At 36.1% G+C, this 17,101-nt stretch overlaps 1 protein-coding gene and 1 non-coding gene across 2 annotated transcripts; both read right to left on the bottom strand.

The window, feature by feature from the left end:
- Positions 1-6,727: 6,727 nt before the first annotated feature.
- Positions 6,728-6,800, bottom strand: Trnav-aac. The gene has a single exon. It is a non-coding gene; the product is annotated as a tRNA-Val (tRNA).
- A 552-nt stretch (positions 6,801-7,352) lies between these two features.
- On the bottom strand, positions 7,353-15,922 carry LOC121728193 (organic cation transporter 1-like). The gene is made up of 12 exons (XM_042116332.1): positions 15,218-15,922; positions 13,488-13,672; positions 12,257-12,332; positions 11,332-11,436; positions 10,891-10,994; positions 10,625-10,818; positions 10,059-10,179; positions 9,845-9,980; positions 9,065-9,656; positions 8,843-8,974; positions 8,381-8,562; positions 7,353-7,696 (listed from the first exon to the last, which is right to left on the bottom strand). Exons 1-12 carry the CDS (start codon positions 15,344-15,346, stop codon positions 7,523-7,525), a joined length of 2,130 nt encoding a protein of 709 aa, XP_041972266.1. The 5' UTR covers positions 15,347-15,922; the 3' UTR covers positions 7,353-7,522.
- Positions 15,923-17,101: the final 1,179 nt, after the last annotated feature.

Below are 17,101 nucleotides of genomic sequence, written 5' to 3'. Positions count from 1 at the left end.
TATTTAAGGGATTGCAACATAGGGCCGCGCACACATGCACACAGAGATAGCGATGGGCGCTATTATATCATAGCGACTTTATTTATAACTAGCTACTACCCGTGACTCTGTCTGCGTTGTTTGGATTTGGGATTGAAAACAGTTGCTATTTTTAATACGATATTAATTGGATAGAGGAAGATGTTTAGTTTAGTATTAAGCAGTCCAGAGATATTAATTTTAATAATGAATGAAAATCTAGTATATATAATATTATTATAAATGCGAAAGTGTGTCTGTCTGTTACATCTTCACACCGAAACCGCTAAACCGATTTTACTGGTTGTTTTGGAGATACTTTGAGTTCCGGGAATGGACATAGGATACTTTTCATGCCGGAAAAATATCCCGCGCAATAAATGAATTTTGGCGCAAAGTTGGGGGCGTCACTTAGTATATTGTATAAGAACATAATTGCAGCTTATAATAGAGGTTGCGACATTAGTAAGTTATGTGGTGTTCGCTTCCGGGTCGTGTTTTCTCACGTCTCTGCAGTTAATCCATTGGGATTGTAAGGGATTCGCCGCTCCTATATTTTATTTTAACCCCTTCGTGGTCCAGTGGTTTAGACGTGGCTCTTGACTCGGAGGTCGCGGGTTCGATTCCCGCGTTGGAAACATGTTTTTTCCAAGTTTGGTAAGAAAAATGCAGGCTGATCACCTGATTGTCTGACAAGTAAGATGATCCATGCGTCGGATGGGCATGTAAAAAAACGGTTCTGCGACTGATCTCTCGCCAGTCGTATCGGTCGTCCGTCCTATTGGGTTATGAGAGTAAAGAAATAGAGAGTGAGCACTCTCTATTAGTACTGCGCACACACCTGGGCACTATAAAATTACTCCTACGTACCAGTAGGCCTACTACGAAACCGTTTTGAGACTCAAACAATCGGGCGAGAATGCCGCGTCCTGCTCTAACAACTTCATTTCACGTTTGTTAGAGTAGGATGCGGCATTCTCGTTCGATTGTTTGAGTCTCAAAACGGTTTCGTGGTACAAGCCCTGGCCTGGTTGGTAATGAAACCGGCCACCGTCGCCGAAACCGGTGTGGCAGTTATTATTATTATTTATTTTCAGCTTTCACGACTGATTCAGAAATCAGAGTGTGTGAGATTCAGAATTCAACAAGTTCGACAAGACAAGTCTGAACTTCTAGGATTACAGTAACCGCACGGCATCCCACACCGGCTTCGGTGACGGTAGCTAGCTGTACAGTGATAATTTTATAGCGCCCAAGTGTAGGTGCAGTACACAAGAGCACTCTCTTCCTTTGGATAAGATTCTAGAACAACACAATTTTAGATTGGGGCAGGGGTCACCAAATGGCGGACCGCGATCCGCATCCGGACCACCGCCCGCGCCGCGCCGACCCATTGTGTGCGGACCAAGCATTTTCGAAGATGAACTTCGTTAAAAATAATTTTCGGAGGATTCTCCAAACATCACGAAGATAATTATCTCGAAAAATTGGCTCTTTTCTCATTGATATGTCAATAAATATCTTTGTAATTTCCGCAATTACCCTTGTTTAATTAATATTTTTTTTATAAAATTTGTGAACCGCGAAGGTCATTTCATTTCTTAAAATGGGGGGAGCGAAACTAATTTTTGACCCCTTGATTAGAGTCTATAGGCTCTGCAGCTTTCTGTGACTCTTTCGGAAGATTCAATATGGATATCATTTCCTTTTATCTCCTGAAATTTATATTCATCAAATTTGAATTTTAGATAATATCAATTAAGATGCAACGATGCTGGGTATAATCTAAGCACTGACATTTATGGAAGTACATGATTTATTATTAACCAGTTGAGTCACTGGTTATAGGTGTACTTTATTGCACATTAGACTGTTAACTTTGATCAACGCGGCCCGCCTTGATGCTGGCTGTAAAGGATTTTAGTATATATCTATACTATACTTACTATTATTATGAATGCGAAAGTGTATCTGTCTGTCTGTCAGTCTGTCAGTCTGTTAATACCTCTGGTAGATGTAGAAGATAGTGCTCGGAAGTCGGAAGAGAAAAAAATCCGTACCATAGTCTACATATCTTTCTATTGATAAAACCACAGAGTAAGTGACCAGTTAACACTAATTGTGAATGCCTTAAGGCTTAACCAGTTTAATTTCGACAATTAACAACGATTGTTTATAGAATATTGTCGGTCGATCGGCGTAACAGAGGCCGACCCAAGAAAAGGTGGCGCGACGAACTTGATGCGTTCGATAAAGAGTGGCCAGCAACATCACAGGATCGAGAACTTTGGAAAGAAAGAGGGGAGGCCTTTGCCCAGCAATGGGCTGTGGGACACTGTAGGCTGATAATAATATTAATAATATTAGTTTAAACTTAAAACCATACCAATCATCATCTCAATCACAGGCATCATACCTAAAACATTACACATAATATCACTAAAAACACTTAATATACATCCACTCACATACATAACCTTACAGAAAGCAGTCCAAAGAATTCTAGAAGCAGTCATCTTAAATACATGCCGAACCGTCCGAAAATTCTTATCCATCACTTAATTTCAAATTTACATGCCACAAGTTTGGCCACAAGCCCGCAAGCAGTTTAGCTACCCCGCAAAGGAGAAAATAAATTTTAAAAAATACAAATAATAATAATACTTAAGTAATAATAATAATAGAATATTGTACTACTGTAGATATTATTTATACTTACCTACGAAAAAAAGTGTCTCGGGACTACTATTAGTTAAAATGTTATAATATGATTTCTTACTTTACTTTAGCCCTTTAGTCGGTTTGATGTCATAGTACAATCATAGTGTATCAAATAACAATATATAGAAATATTATTTTTGTTGCAGTGGTTCCCGTAGGCAAATCACACGTTTTCCTATATCAAAAACTGCAACGCTCCGCCTGCAATGTATTTATAATTTTATAACTCAACATCTAAGCGGCCGGCGCCGGCGCGCCGTATGAAACATAAACCAATTTTAGGTTAGACTTCCAGGAGCAAAAATGTGAGAAATGTATGTATGAAAGGAATATTTCTTGTCAGAGGGCCTAGACAAGCGGCAAGCGATTATCGCAAACGCCAACGCCAACGCCGCAAAATGTATGGGATTTGACATTAGTATTCCTTAGCGAAGCGATGACTTATGTCAAATCCCATAACATTTTGTTAGCATTTACGACAATCGCTTGCCACTTGTCTACTAGGACTGTGCAGTATACGACTAGAAGCTTTTTTGCCAAACAGTATCATGTGTAGGACATATAGGCCACATTTGAGTAAAGGACCTCAGTATTAGGTATTACTTTTTTATGTTCCAACTTACACTCTATTTATTTTGTCTATAGCAGGAGTAAGAGAATTTCGGGTAATTAATTATTATCAATAGCTGCTTGTCTTTTTACTAGCATATAATTTTTCTTGTTTCAATGCACGAATATGAATATTTTAGTGCGCTTGTGAAGATAGATCAATGGACGAATTTCCATCAGCGGCCGGACTACAGTATACTCTGACATTTAAGGACTACTAGGGCCCAGCTCCATATATTCCATTATCTAAATAGTTTAAATCAGTTTATAGACTAGAAAATAGCCACTCAGGGGTTATATGAACAGTCCCACGGCACGCTCGGATCAAATGCGTGTGAGCGGGGCGTTTCGCCTGAGAACGTAGCGAGCATTTCTTGCATGTTTTGCTGTACCAGACCTTGTTGTGTAATACTGTGTTTAATTGTTGTTGATCCGTTTTCATTGTTGGCTGAGCAAGCTTGTTTGATACAAGAAGTTTGATGATCTTATTCTTTCACTCTTCTTTATTTTTGGGAAAATACTTTATAGATTCAGGGAATGTTTCACCACTTCTTGATAAGTGCCGAATAGGCTATCGACCACTGAACTTGACAGATCAGGGATGGAGAATCTGTCAAAAAAGTTGTGAATGTTGTTGTGCCTATTCGGCACTTTATCAGAAAGAGTTTAGACACATAAAGGACGTTCGCCTGAATATTTGGAATTCCTCCGGATGATAGGTGAGGAGCACCTTAACCACCAGGGAACTTTCTTATACCCCAGGTACTGTCTCTACTTCCGGACCCGCCAACCGCTGATAGCAGCCTTTCCCTTTATCTAGCGAGTTGCTACTGTAGGATAGGTACGTACATGACGCACCAATCCTACAGTAGCAACATGTGCAAATGGTAATATTTCCAGAACTATCCAACATTTGTATATGTTAATCTACAGTGTGTAACAAAAATAAGTGATAATACTTTAGGGTGTGTACGTGTTCCTTGTAGAGAGTTCACTGTGAAAGTAGCAGCTCTGAAAGACGAAAAATTTTTTTCACTTTTGTATGGGGAAGGGCCCGAGCGTCACGAGTTTCCCCATACAAAAGTGAAAAAAAAAATTGGTCTTTCAGCGCTGCTACTTTCACAGTGAACTCTCTACAAGGAACACGTACACACCCTAAAGTATTATCACTTATTTTTGTTACACTCTGTATAGCTGTTTCTGAACAAAAGTGTATGTGCCAAACAAAAGTGTATGTATGTATGTATGTAAGTATGTTTTTATGTTTGGCACGCATATCTCCGGATCACAAGTCCGATTTAAGTGATTATTTTTTGTTGTACTAGGTATTGTTCAACTTAGGGAATACTGCAAGTTTCATCAAAATCAGTTCAGCAGTTTTTGAGATAGGGGATTTTAATTCTTAATTACGTACAATTTGAAGTCGGTTTTATCTTTTTAAAATACTATTATTAAGTGCAATATGTGTAACTAGCAAAAGAACACTACCTAGGAAGGATACGAGTGAAAAGGGTTTTTTTTAAAGTGAAATACAGTACAGCGTCATCTAGGGTTGCCAGGCGTCCGGATAAAGCAGGACACAGTCAGGCTTTTTGATTGCTTGTCCGGCCAAAATTAAGAGGAGTCCGGCTTTTGTAGAGCTTTGAATCGATAATTTTATATGAAAATCTACTATTTCTAGAAGATTTTACACTAAATAAAACGTAAAATTTTATGTAAAACTGTTTTTAATAAAACAGAAAATTACGAACGTGTTAGGAATACTAAGAGTTCCGATTACAGTACTCCATAGCAGGACTTTTTTGTACAAATGTCCGGCCAAGCTGGCACCATTGTCCGGCTTTTTGGCAAAGCGACCTGGCAACCCTAGCGGCATCTTTCACTCTACCTAGCAAGTAGCTTTCAAAATCGTAGAATACAAGTGAAATTAATTAATGTACTTATTTTAAAAGTTACTTTCTTCAAGATATGCTAACGATTTTCAAAACATTTCAGTTAGGTACTGATTACAGGTGTCGCATGACCACTTTTAGATCGATGAGTAATTTTCACACGATTAAAAAATAATTAACAAATGCCATAGATACAATAAGTTACAAGTTCATGAATCATACATACTTGTCTATATGGAGAATTTATAGGCGATAGACATTATTGTCGCGAGATAACAGTAGTAAAATTAGAGTCGCTATCCATACCTAACTTTTTTTTTCAATCTCTCTACCTTTATAATATTATCATTAAATACCTAGAGATATATATTACCTTGGAGTTCCTATGAAAGTGATCCTTATCTTGACAAAAGTCTTGTTAGGGTCAGTTCGCATTGCAACGTGTCGAAGCGATGTGAATTGTGATGAATTTTTAAGGGTCAATTGAGACCGCAACGCGACGCGTAGATGCATTTCTAAATTTGTATTGATTTGACAGATTTCAATTGCGTGCAAATTTAGAAATGCATCTACGCGTCACGTTGCGGTCTGAATTGAACCCACATAACATCGCTGGCGGTTCGATAGGTGTAATCAGGCCCTATAAAACAACTAGATTAGGTTAATATTTTGGCATTTGTTAACTAAAGTCTAAACATTAGCAATAACAGGCCAGAATTGGCCAGTTACTTTTATCATTAAATAATATGGCGCAATTTTAACCATTGTGTAGAGTAATAATAATAATACTTAATAATAATTTTTTTGCACATTAAAAAGTAGCAATACAATTAATATCATATTATAATAATAGTATAGTTGAACATTTAAATAATTTACTTTGTCGCGGGCCGCACAGATAACGACCACGGGCCGCAATTTGACGACCACGGGTCTAGATTGTCTAGCTTTACTTACTGTGGTTTGGTTTATTAGGACTCATGTAAATGAAATAAAGAGACCTCTATTATTAAATGGCAAACTTTAAAAAAATATGGGTCCAAACAGCGACATCTAGCGACAAATAGCATCAATCTATTTTATTAGCACCATCTATTAGGTATCAGGTAAACTAAAAAGTACTGACCTTTGCTAGTAGATGACAGGCATTATTTAATGTTGTTAATTAATTTTAAGTTAATTTTTTATAGTTTATTCAATAATATTTATGTTTACCAAATAATATTATTATAATCATATCAATAGTATTATTAGGTTTCTTATAACGTTGATATTAGCACTAATTGAGGGCTTCCTAAACAGTTTAATCTAGAGACTAGTGCGTGCGCCGCGTCTCTCTTAATTATGGATTAAATATGAATATAGATAGTACCGTGAATCATGATTAACACTCACGAAATATTATGTAAAATGAATAATATTAGTATAGTTTCCTATAACAGTAAAAATATATAATTTGTTATTAGTACAAAAATAATGCAAAAGCATGTTTCCGCCCGGGATCGAACCGGGGGCCTTCTGCGTGTTAGGCAGATGTGATAACCGCTACACCACGGAAACGATAGTTGGAGGTTTGAAATTTCAAATGATTTTTAATAAAATTGCCAGTGTTATAAAATTTAATGATCAACTTAATTTTCGAAATAATAATAATATTATGATTAAAATTAATAATTGTATTGATTACAGACTAAAAACAGCTGAATTTTTACAATTTACTACTATGTAAATAGTTATTGCCTATTCATTTAACTTGCAGTTTACTAAGTATTTAGATTTTAGCTCCCGGTAAATTTAATAATATAATATTTTAAAAGAACTATTCAGTATTCTTAGCAATTTACAGATTCGTGCAGCTGTGGTCTGTGATGGATAACAAAGTCCAGTACTACTTACATGACACAATAACATACTCGTATATAGGTACTAAGTTAACGCCCGCAACTCCGTTGCGCCAAAATTAGTTTATCGCGCAGGAACCGTACATTTTTTCCGGAATAAAAGTATTCTATGTCCTTTCCCGGGACTCAAAGTATTTCCATGCCAAATTTCAGCAAAATCGGTTCAGCGGTTTGGGCGTGAAGAGGTAACGGAAGACAGACAGACACACTTTAGCATTTTTGTTTTTTTTTTTTATTATAAGAAAATATTTTTCTCTTCATTCGTCAAAGAAACAACGCTTACTTACGTATCTAAATAATACTGTGTTCTATTAAGTAACTCTTCTTATTATAATATACACGATTGGTCCATGATAATATTATAAAAAATAAACATAATTATCATCCTTTCTCAACGAAACTGAAAATCTTGAAGTTCCTCCCGAACATTTCTCCATCTCCGAGGGTCTGAGGAAGAGGCTGGTTGAGGGTCTCCGGGAGGAACAGGGAGGTGACCACTGCCACCAAGCTGAGGACGCCCATGATGATCAGCGGCAGTGACCTGGAGTACACGGCCTGAAATAAAATAGAGTCTGCTATTAATCACTGGTTTATTATTATTTTACATAGACGTTTATTCTCGTATTGCCGTATCCTGTCCGTAGCGGTTTTTGGTAGCGGTCATTGACCGCACCTGTTAAAAACTTGTCATATTATGTTGGGTTTGCCTGCTCTTCTCTTGAAGTTTTTTCTGAATTAATTTTCTATAGACCTCACGGAGCCCGAGACCTTTACAACGAATGCTAAACCGTGTAAATCGGTTGGTGCGTTCTGAAGTTATAGCGCCAAGAAGGAAAACCCGACATTTTTTTTAAATATTAGATGTGTCTTCATAGGAGTTCAATTTTTACTTAAGTTAACTGAATACAGTGTGAGTTTTTCAGTCAGTCAGAATTTTTCATATAGCTCCCAGACTAAAAAGGACGATGACCGCTGGGGACAACTTATTTCATTTTGACTATATAGGTAACCAAAAATATAGTAAGTATTATAATGAGTTTAAAGTTTTTGAAGAAGCGTTTCGCAACAAAATAATTTAGTTTTTAGTTGGAGGTTACTTTTCCATTGTAGTGTTACTTATTATATCCCGTGAAGCCGTGTTAACACAAACCCTGTTCCGGGCTTTTTTAACACTGTTATTATTGTTAACTGTCTATCATTTATTAATAAAATGATATATAAATAAATTACTCAACTAACCAAGTGCACAATATAAGGGCAAGCCAGTAGTCCAACGCCTGCTATAAATGAGGACGCTCCCATCGCCTGCGCTCGCACCACCGTCGGCAGCAGCTCACCAATCTGCACGTAGAAGACGGCGAAGGACGCAGCAGCACACAGCCTGCCCAGCATCGCCAGTGACACCGTCACCCATGGCCAGGCTGAAAAATTAAAGATAATATGTTTAATAATGTCTTCTTTAATATTATGACTAGCTATTTGACCGATTCGTCACGTTAATAATAAAACAATGCATAAAAAATTCTGACCTCACGGCCTCATGGACTGGGGCCCTTTTGGGTCAGGGGCCTGTGGCATTTTGCCAGCCCTGTCGCCACTGGGGAAGGTTAGGTTAGGTTAGAAGGAATTATTTGAAGGAAAATTCACCCGGTCATCTAGTTAGTAATAAATTATATAAACAAGTCAATAGAAGCAGCTTACTTTCTGGCACGAGTACGCAACTGAGGCATGACAGCCCTCCAAGTAGAAGGAATGTCGACAAGACCCAGCGTCGACCGTATTTCTCCATGCTGAACCAGGCTATGAAGTAGGACGGCAATTCTACTGCTCCTCCTAAAATTATAAATATTTTTGTATAAAAATTAAATTGTAAAGCTAATCATTCAGATGCAAGTGTAAAAAATCTTCACTTTTTCTACTCACCAATGAAAAATGCGATGTAATCGTCTACTCCTAAATTTGGCGTATTATAGCTAAGACTATTGTAAACAACGCCCAGTGCAACCCAGTTGAAAGTTAAAATTAGAAACTTTTTTCTCAAGTTTGGATATCGGAATAAATCAATTGGTGATGCTCTGCAATCTCCTTCCGAGTTTTGGTCATCTATTCTTTTCTTTTCTTCTACATCTTCAAATGAGTTATTTAGGAAGATTCTATTAACAACCTGTATAGATTTCTTTCTCAAATCAATGACTGTTGATTGTTGTTCGGTTTTCAAAGATAGAGGTAAATCATAATTTGAGTGCTTCATCTCTGTGTTCAATTTTATAGCTTCCATATTTTCTGCTTCTGAGTTTTCCATACACTCATCCATTTTATTTTCTCCCTCTGGTTCGTTACCCAAATTTTCTGTTACTTTAATATTATCCACTTCTTTTTTAATCTGTTTTTGGAATGTTATCATATTACTTATTCGTCTATCGTTTAGTTCTTCTGTTGTTGGCCGTAGTTTTTGGAGGTATCCGTTTTTATTTACCGCTATATCGATATCTCCGTCCTCGTCTCTAAAAAAATTCTGTTAAAAATATTGATATTTAATTAGGTTGTAAAGCTTCTTACGCTTTAACTAAAATTGATATGTTTCGTGAATAGATTATATTATACTATTTTAAAGTGATTAAATGATTACCTAAACTGAGTAATCATCGCGGTAGATACGATTAAAAATGCCTTTGCGTATGAATCACAATTAATGTCACTTACATGCAGTTCTATCAGGAATCCACGTGGCAGTGTAATTCCATTTCTCTTTGCAAGATTTATGTACACTTTCTCCGCATCAGCCACCCGTCCTCTTCCGACGAGCCAACGGGGAGATTCTGGAATAAGCCAGTAATATCTGAAATGGTCACTCTTTATTAACCATTTTATCACACAGACATACGGACAGACAATATTATGAAGATGTAATGCTTACCCAAATAGAAATACAAAAGGCACACTGGTAGCCAGAGACAAGTGATACCAATCACGGAGGAAAAAAGCGAGCAAGGCCAGCAAACACATGCCGCTGGCGAACAGCATTCCAACGACGATACCTACAAATAGCAGTTAAGTTTATAGACAACTAATATAGATGACGCCCAAAACTCTGCTGCGCTAAAATTTGCTCAGGAATTTGATATTTTTCTGGTATAAAAAGTATCCTATGTCCCGCGACTTAAATTATCATCATACCAAAATTCAGCAAAATCGGTTCAGCGAATTAAGCGTGAAGAGGTAATAGACAGACAAACACACTTTCGCATCAATAATATTAGAATAGAATAGAATAGAATATACTTTATTGCGTTCAAGATATTGTACAAACATAAAATACATTCATTATATTAGTATGGATCAAATGATAAAATACCTTAATTTCATATTAAAATATCATTCTATACTGGATAAAATATATTTCAGTTCCAGTCGAGAGTCGATATAGTTAACTTGCTTAGACTGTGTCCCAGACTTTCAATTATGTAAATTATCAGAAAATACCTGTGTATGTTCTCTTTGCTGGTGGCATCAATTCTAATGCCAGAATGAAAGGTAGCTGGTACAATGCTGGGAAAAACAAACCATCAAGTACTCTCAGAGCTATGTACATCCAATAGTTGCTTGAAAATGATGCAGCAATCGTCAGAGGTACTTCTATCAGTATCATGAGGAGTATCGTTGGACGTCGACCATACCTTAAAAAGTATTCGACATGATTAAAGTAATATTAATTGAGTAATTAATTATTTTGAAGGACTCTTTATTACCTATCAGAAATCGCTCCGAAAAACAGGTTTCCGAATATTGACCCAACCCAAAAAAGCGTATTACTGGTTCTCGGTAACCAGTCCTTGTCGCACACCAATAAAAACTGAAAAGTACATGATTAGATGATTAGATGGAAAGCTTAAATCCTTAAGAAATCAGAAAAATATTTTTTTAGCTAGACGACGCCCGCGACTTTGCTGCGTCACAATTATTTTATTGCCTGGAAATTGTGCATTTTCTAGAGATAAAAAGTATCCTAGTAGTCCTCTCCTCAAAGTACATCCATACCCAATTTCAGCAAAATCTATTTCGTAGTTTCTGCGAGAAGTGGTAACAAACAAATAGACCGGCAGACAGACATATTTTCGCATTTATAATATTAAGTAAGTATGGATAATAATATGGTTAAATCAAATTATAATGTAATCGTAACCTCCTACCTGAGTGACAAGTGTTCTCTTATAATGTTCCTCACTGAAGGTCCATCCGTTAGAGCAATTGCTTGACTCCTGTCTCACTGCTAATATAGCGTCCTCAACACGTAACTGTTACAAATTATTAAAATCTTATGAAGCTCGTCGCATACCCTTGTCCAAAATATTTAGCTATTGCAAATAAAACATCACTTTTCATCAGTTAGCGACTGGTTATCGTGAATCAACACGAATGCGACATTTTTTTTTAATCCTAAAGTTTATTGATTTCAATAAATGTTATGTCTTATTTATGCCTCCTTTGAACATTAATCAAATTGTTGTATCATGTCAGTGACTTATCGTTCTAGTATCAATAATCAGCTCTGGGAAAAAGATAATAATGACAAACTATGTGATTTGAAAACCACGTGGAAATGAGGTATTATTTCCAGGCTTAAGCAGGAAAACATTTTTATTACCAACAAAAAATAAAATTTTATACAGCCCTTTTATACAACCCGTATACGGCTTGACTGGTCAGACATGGAGAGTACTCGGCACTCGATTCTTATTATAATTATGTAATAAAATTAGGTACTTAATTTTTGACCAAATTTCCCTATATATAAAAGAATTATGGACACTTAGTAAATTACTATGCGGCCGGCGCGGCTTATTTTTTTTTTCATCTAATACAGTATGTTTGTGCAAACACCGTTGAAACCATGAAATGAGACCGTCAAAATGAACAACTTTTTCTATGAGAAAATCATTGTTTTCATACAAAAATTGTTCATTTTGACGGTCTCATTTGATGGTTTCAAGGATACGGTGTTTACACAAACACACTTATAATAGCCAAGTATCACGTCCTCGAGTATTGAACATATCCCACCGACTCATATATTACGTTTTCTTTAAATTAAATATATTTGATATTTTAACTTACTCGCTTCCCATCCAAATCTTCATCAGTTATTTTTAGATGAGATGAGCTTGCTCCGATTTTTTCTGATACTTGGGTCCTATAATACAAAGCCATTATTGTATTATTAATAAAAGATTACTCCACGCATACGGGTAATCCATGTGACTGTCACTGTCAAAGACAACTATAATATAGATTAGTGTAGCGTGGTTTAAATATTTTCAATATTTTCAATTATGTACAGTGAATACAATAACTAAATCATCGCACTTGGCCCAAAGCCAATGTTTACTTTGTAGATCGTGTTTAACAAGAATACTGAAAGCGTATTATCACATTGTATTATTGTGCCGCTACAGGTTTGTATTGCATTCTAATTTTAACCTTCTTAAGTCAACACACTCGTGACAAACCTCTTTAAATTCTTAACCACTACGTATCGTCGCGTTAAATTATACTTGCATGTTAGCCTTCAAAGTATTAATTTAGTTTGATAAAATTATTCACTAGCTAAAAGCCGAGCTTTGTGGGGACTCGCGTCGTTTTTCTGCGTGATAATAATTTTTAAAGCAGTTTTTTTATTTTATTTTAAAAGTAACCGAACCTTGACTGACCGATGATAACACATCTACATATTATAGATAAAAATTACTATGTTAAAGCATAAAATATAATAAGCATTATAGTTTTTCCGTAAAGTGTACCACAAAAGTGCTCAGGTTGTGGGATTTTACTAGAGCTCGCTTCGCTCGCACTGATTACACCAAAATAACTTATTAAAACAGTAATAATTATAATAACTATTATTGAATTGTTATGATCATTATATTACAGAGAAACTATAATATTATGAATATTTAAATACTCGCTCTACCTATTCTTAAACTTTTTTTTTTTTTTAAGAGCCTATGCTGTCCCACTGCTGGGCAAAGGCCTCCCCCAAGTCCTTCCATTCATCCCGATCCATCGCCACCGTCGGCCAACCTGGCTTGTATGTGTCAAGTTCATCGCGCTATCTTTTGCGAGGTCGACCGCGGCGGCGTCGTCCATCATCAGGTACCCAGTCTGTGGCGATCTTTGCCCAGCGGTCAGGATGCATACGGCTAATATGACCCGCCCAATCCCATTTCAGTTTGGCAGCCTTTATGCCTATGTCTGTTATACCAGTTTTGGAACGCAGCGTGCTATTTCTTATTCTATCTGTTAATCTTAAACTTCTAATTTTGAAATTACTTTAGCACGCAAAGCTTACCTTGTTATTGTTTTATTGAGCATAGAGCGTAATTCGTCTATATCAATTGTATAACTTTTACATGTTTCATATACTCCGTTAGTTTCTGGTACAGTTAATTTTCGCAGCTGTTCGTTGGACAGCCCGAAGTGTCCTAGTTCGGGATCCGGCGAACACCAATGATCTGGTGTGGCATTTGTAAATACCTAAAAAAATAAATATTTTGAAGAACACACAGTTGCAATAAAGTTTTACAAATTTGGTCTAATAACGAATTTATAAAAGTTTTACAGTTTTAAATTTTAGGTGTTGGCAATAAAAGCTAAATACAAAACTGCAGAATCAAACCCGAAACTGATACGATTTTGATTTACGAGCAAATTTAGCCGCAGCACGATTTTTCGCTAGTACATAATATTATGTCGGAAGTAGCAAAAGCTTTGGGATCGAGCTGATACGATTCTCGATGCGATACTGATTGTGTCGGGACTCGGGAGTAAGGCAGCAGTACTCGTATATTGTAATATTGTATTGATTGTGATGTATAATATGATGTATTGCAGCAAAATTAAAACAAAAATATAGGGCCATAAAAACGGTTGCCCAAAGGCGAATGCCCAAAAATGTATGGACCAAAAACCCGTAATCGATTGAAACCATTTATATCAGGCATAGTAGACTACTTATACTGTATCCCAAATACAATGTCCTTTTTGGATTAAACAATCACCGAGTACTTTAAAAACGATCGTAACTAATTGACTTTTCTTATAGGAATCTATATGATATTCAGGACGACGCGATGCTGCAAACGATAGTTTGGCGATTAATACCTAGTAAAAACATTTTTAATACAGATGTACAGTGTTGTAATTATGTATTTATGAATTTAATGTTGAAATATTTATCACTTTTATATCTGACAGTATAGAATGTTAGTTTGGTATAGAAAATAATCTGCATACAATATGTACTGTTTTTTAGGATTATTAAGTACACGATATCAGTTATATGATCGTTTTTTTTATAAAATAAGGGGGCAAACGAGCAAACAGGTCACCTGATGGAAAGCAAATATACTGTCGCCCATGGACACTCGCAACATTAGAAGAGCTGCAGCCTGCAAGTATTTGCCGGCCTTTGAAGGTTTGCAGGTCGTATTGAAAATATAGTGACAGTGTAAGTATTTCAGAGTTTTACAGTGCGCAGTAAACAACTTTTCAGAGTTGTTTACTTGACATAAAACAAAGGCAAACAATATTATAAGTTCTATTGACCAATATGTCATGTATGCAAAAATATTGAGTAATGAGCAATTAACTAATAGGTAAGTAATGTTGGTTTTCTTAAATTAGCGTGACGGACTTATGACAGAGAAGGATTGTTATTATTTACAAGAAACAATAGGTATTTGGTCAACCGGCATACCTATTAAGAGATAATTTGGAGGTACGGTTATGTCCCAGAAAGAGTTAAACGATGTGAAAGGATCGATACTATCCTTTATTTTCTACTTCAAACACCAAAAAAACTTGTTGCAGGAGAATCACAAGGCATGGCAGGACAAACAATTTTCCTTTTTTGATTGAGGTGACTTGCTTGGAATCTATAGTTTTTTTTAGTTAAACTTTTAATTTAAAAAACATTGACCTCTTTCCTTCAGCTTTTAATTATATAATATAACCTATTACCTACCTAATAGGTAGGTAGTTTAGGCAAAGAGTGTTGATGCCGCAAGGTATAATAATTACCTGGGAGAACACTAGAAAGGAAGTCGGTATCGCCGCTAGACCGCACAGTAGATAGAAGAGGAATGTGTGCCAGTGTCCCCTCTTCGTGGCCATCTCGGCTGCCTCATCAAGTTCCTTTGTCCAGGTCATATTTGTTTATTTTTCTTCTCTTTTTCTCATTTCCTTCTCTTCATGTTTTACATTACAGTCAAATTATGGCCACTTGTATATTTGTTCAATGGTAAATGTTCTTGAAAACTTGTTCAATACGCACAAATGTACAGGTATCAACTGTCCGCTTACATTATTGATAGGTTTGCTCCAGTTAGCACGAGTACCTTGTTCTTGTTGTACAAATCTATTACTGTAACTAGAATACCGGCGTTGTGTCCATGCAAATTATTTCACGACTGCGTCTTTGGAGTGAGAAATATTTTGTGATATTATTATTGTCTCATATAACAAGGTTATTAATCACAATTACGCCTTATTAAATAATTATTTTTTATTATGGGAATACACCTCACGTATGATAATTTTATTCTCTTTTATGTATCTTAATAGTTTACACATTGAGCGGTTTCGTTCGCACGGAGTTAAAAATTCAGCGCGGACTCAAACTTAAAAACATCGAAACACAATTTTCGTTATTTACTAATAGCCCGTCATAATATAACACGGGTAATGCGTGCGTGCGATTACGAGGATCACGGCGTACTAGCTAGTAGCTTACACCAATTTCAATACCATTATCTTGCGCAGACGCAGAGCTGAATTGGTCCACGCAATGTCATTTCGTTTGATAAATACTTCATAAACACGAACAGGTATTGCCTCTATTTTTAAATGGGTCAATGTTTTTGCGTCGTTTCGGGAAAAATTATTGACCGATAACTCACATTTCAGAGATTATCTTTCTACATACGAGTCTGTCATCTGTCAGATTGTCTTTACTTGATATACTGGTCATTTGTTTTTTTACGTTTTTAGTTTGACATTTTTTTTTAACATTATGTAACAAAACTAAGTGATAATTACTTTAGCGTGTGTATGTGTCCCTTGTACAGAGTTCACTGTGAAAGTAGCAGCGCTGAAATACCATTTTATTTTTCACTTTTGTATTGGCAAACGCCATATTATACCGTCATGACTCATGAGTCATGACGGTATAATATGGCGTTTGCCATACAAAAGTAAAAAAAAATTGGGTCTTCCAGCGTTGCCACTTTCACAGTTTTTAAAGCCAATTTGTCAATAAAATATGCCGTACACCATGATATTGAAGGATCAGAAACCGGTGTCGGGACACATTGTATTATATTATATATTAAGTTCACTGTAAAAGTAGCAGCACTAAAAGAGCAATTTTTTGCGATTTGTATGGGCAAGCGCCCTAGCGTCATGACTTATGAGTTTGCCAGTACAAATGTAAAAAAAATCAGCGCTGCTACTTTCACGGTGAACTCTATAATATGTACAAGGGATATATTATACACACCCTGAAGTATTATCACTTCGTTTTGTTACAGCCTATATGAAGATAATAAAATAATCGGTCAAGTGCGAGTCGGACTCGCGCACGAAGGGTTCCGTACCATTATAGAGCAAAATGAGGCCAAAAACTATGTTTTTTTTATGGGAGCCCCTCTTTTTTTATTTAACATTAATATTATTATTAAATAATAAATATTAGAGTACACATATAATTAAGGACTTTGAGAAAAATTCAAGTACCTACCTGTTGCCATTATTGATATAGAGCAAAAAAGGTTAAAAAAATCACGTTGGTTGTATGAGAGCCCCCCTAACCATAACAGATATACACAATCTGTGAAAATTTCAGAATTCTAGCTATAGCTGTTCTTGAGTTACAGCCTGGAGACAGACGGACAGACATCGAAGTCT

The sequence above is a fragment of the Aricia agestis genome, chromosome 1 (assembly GCF_905147365.1).
Source record: "Aricia agestis chromosome 1, ilAriAges1.1, whole genome shotgun sequence".
Lineage (NCBI taxonomy): Eukaryota > Metazoa > Arthropoda > Insecta > Lepidoptera > Lycaenidae > Aricia > Aricia agestis.
Note: the sequence above shows the minus strand (reverse complement) of the source record. Positions and strands in the feature narration are given on the sequence as shown.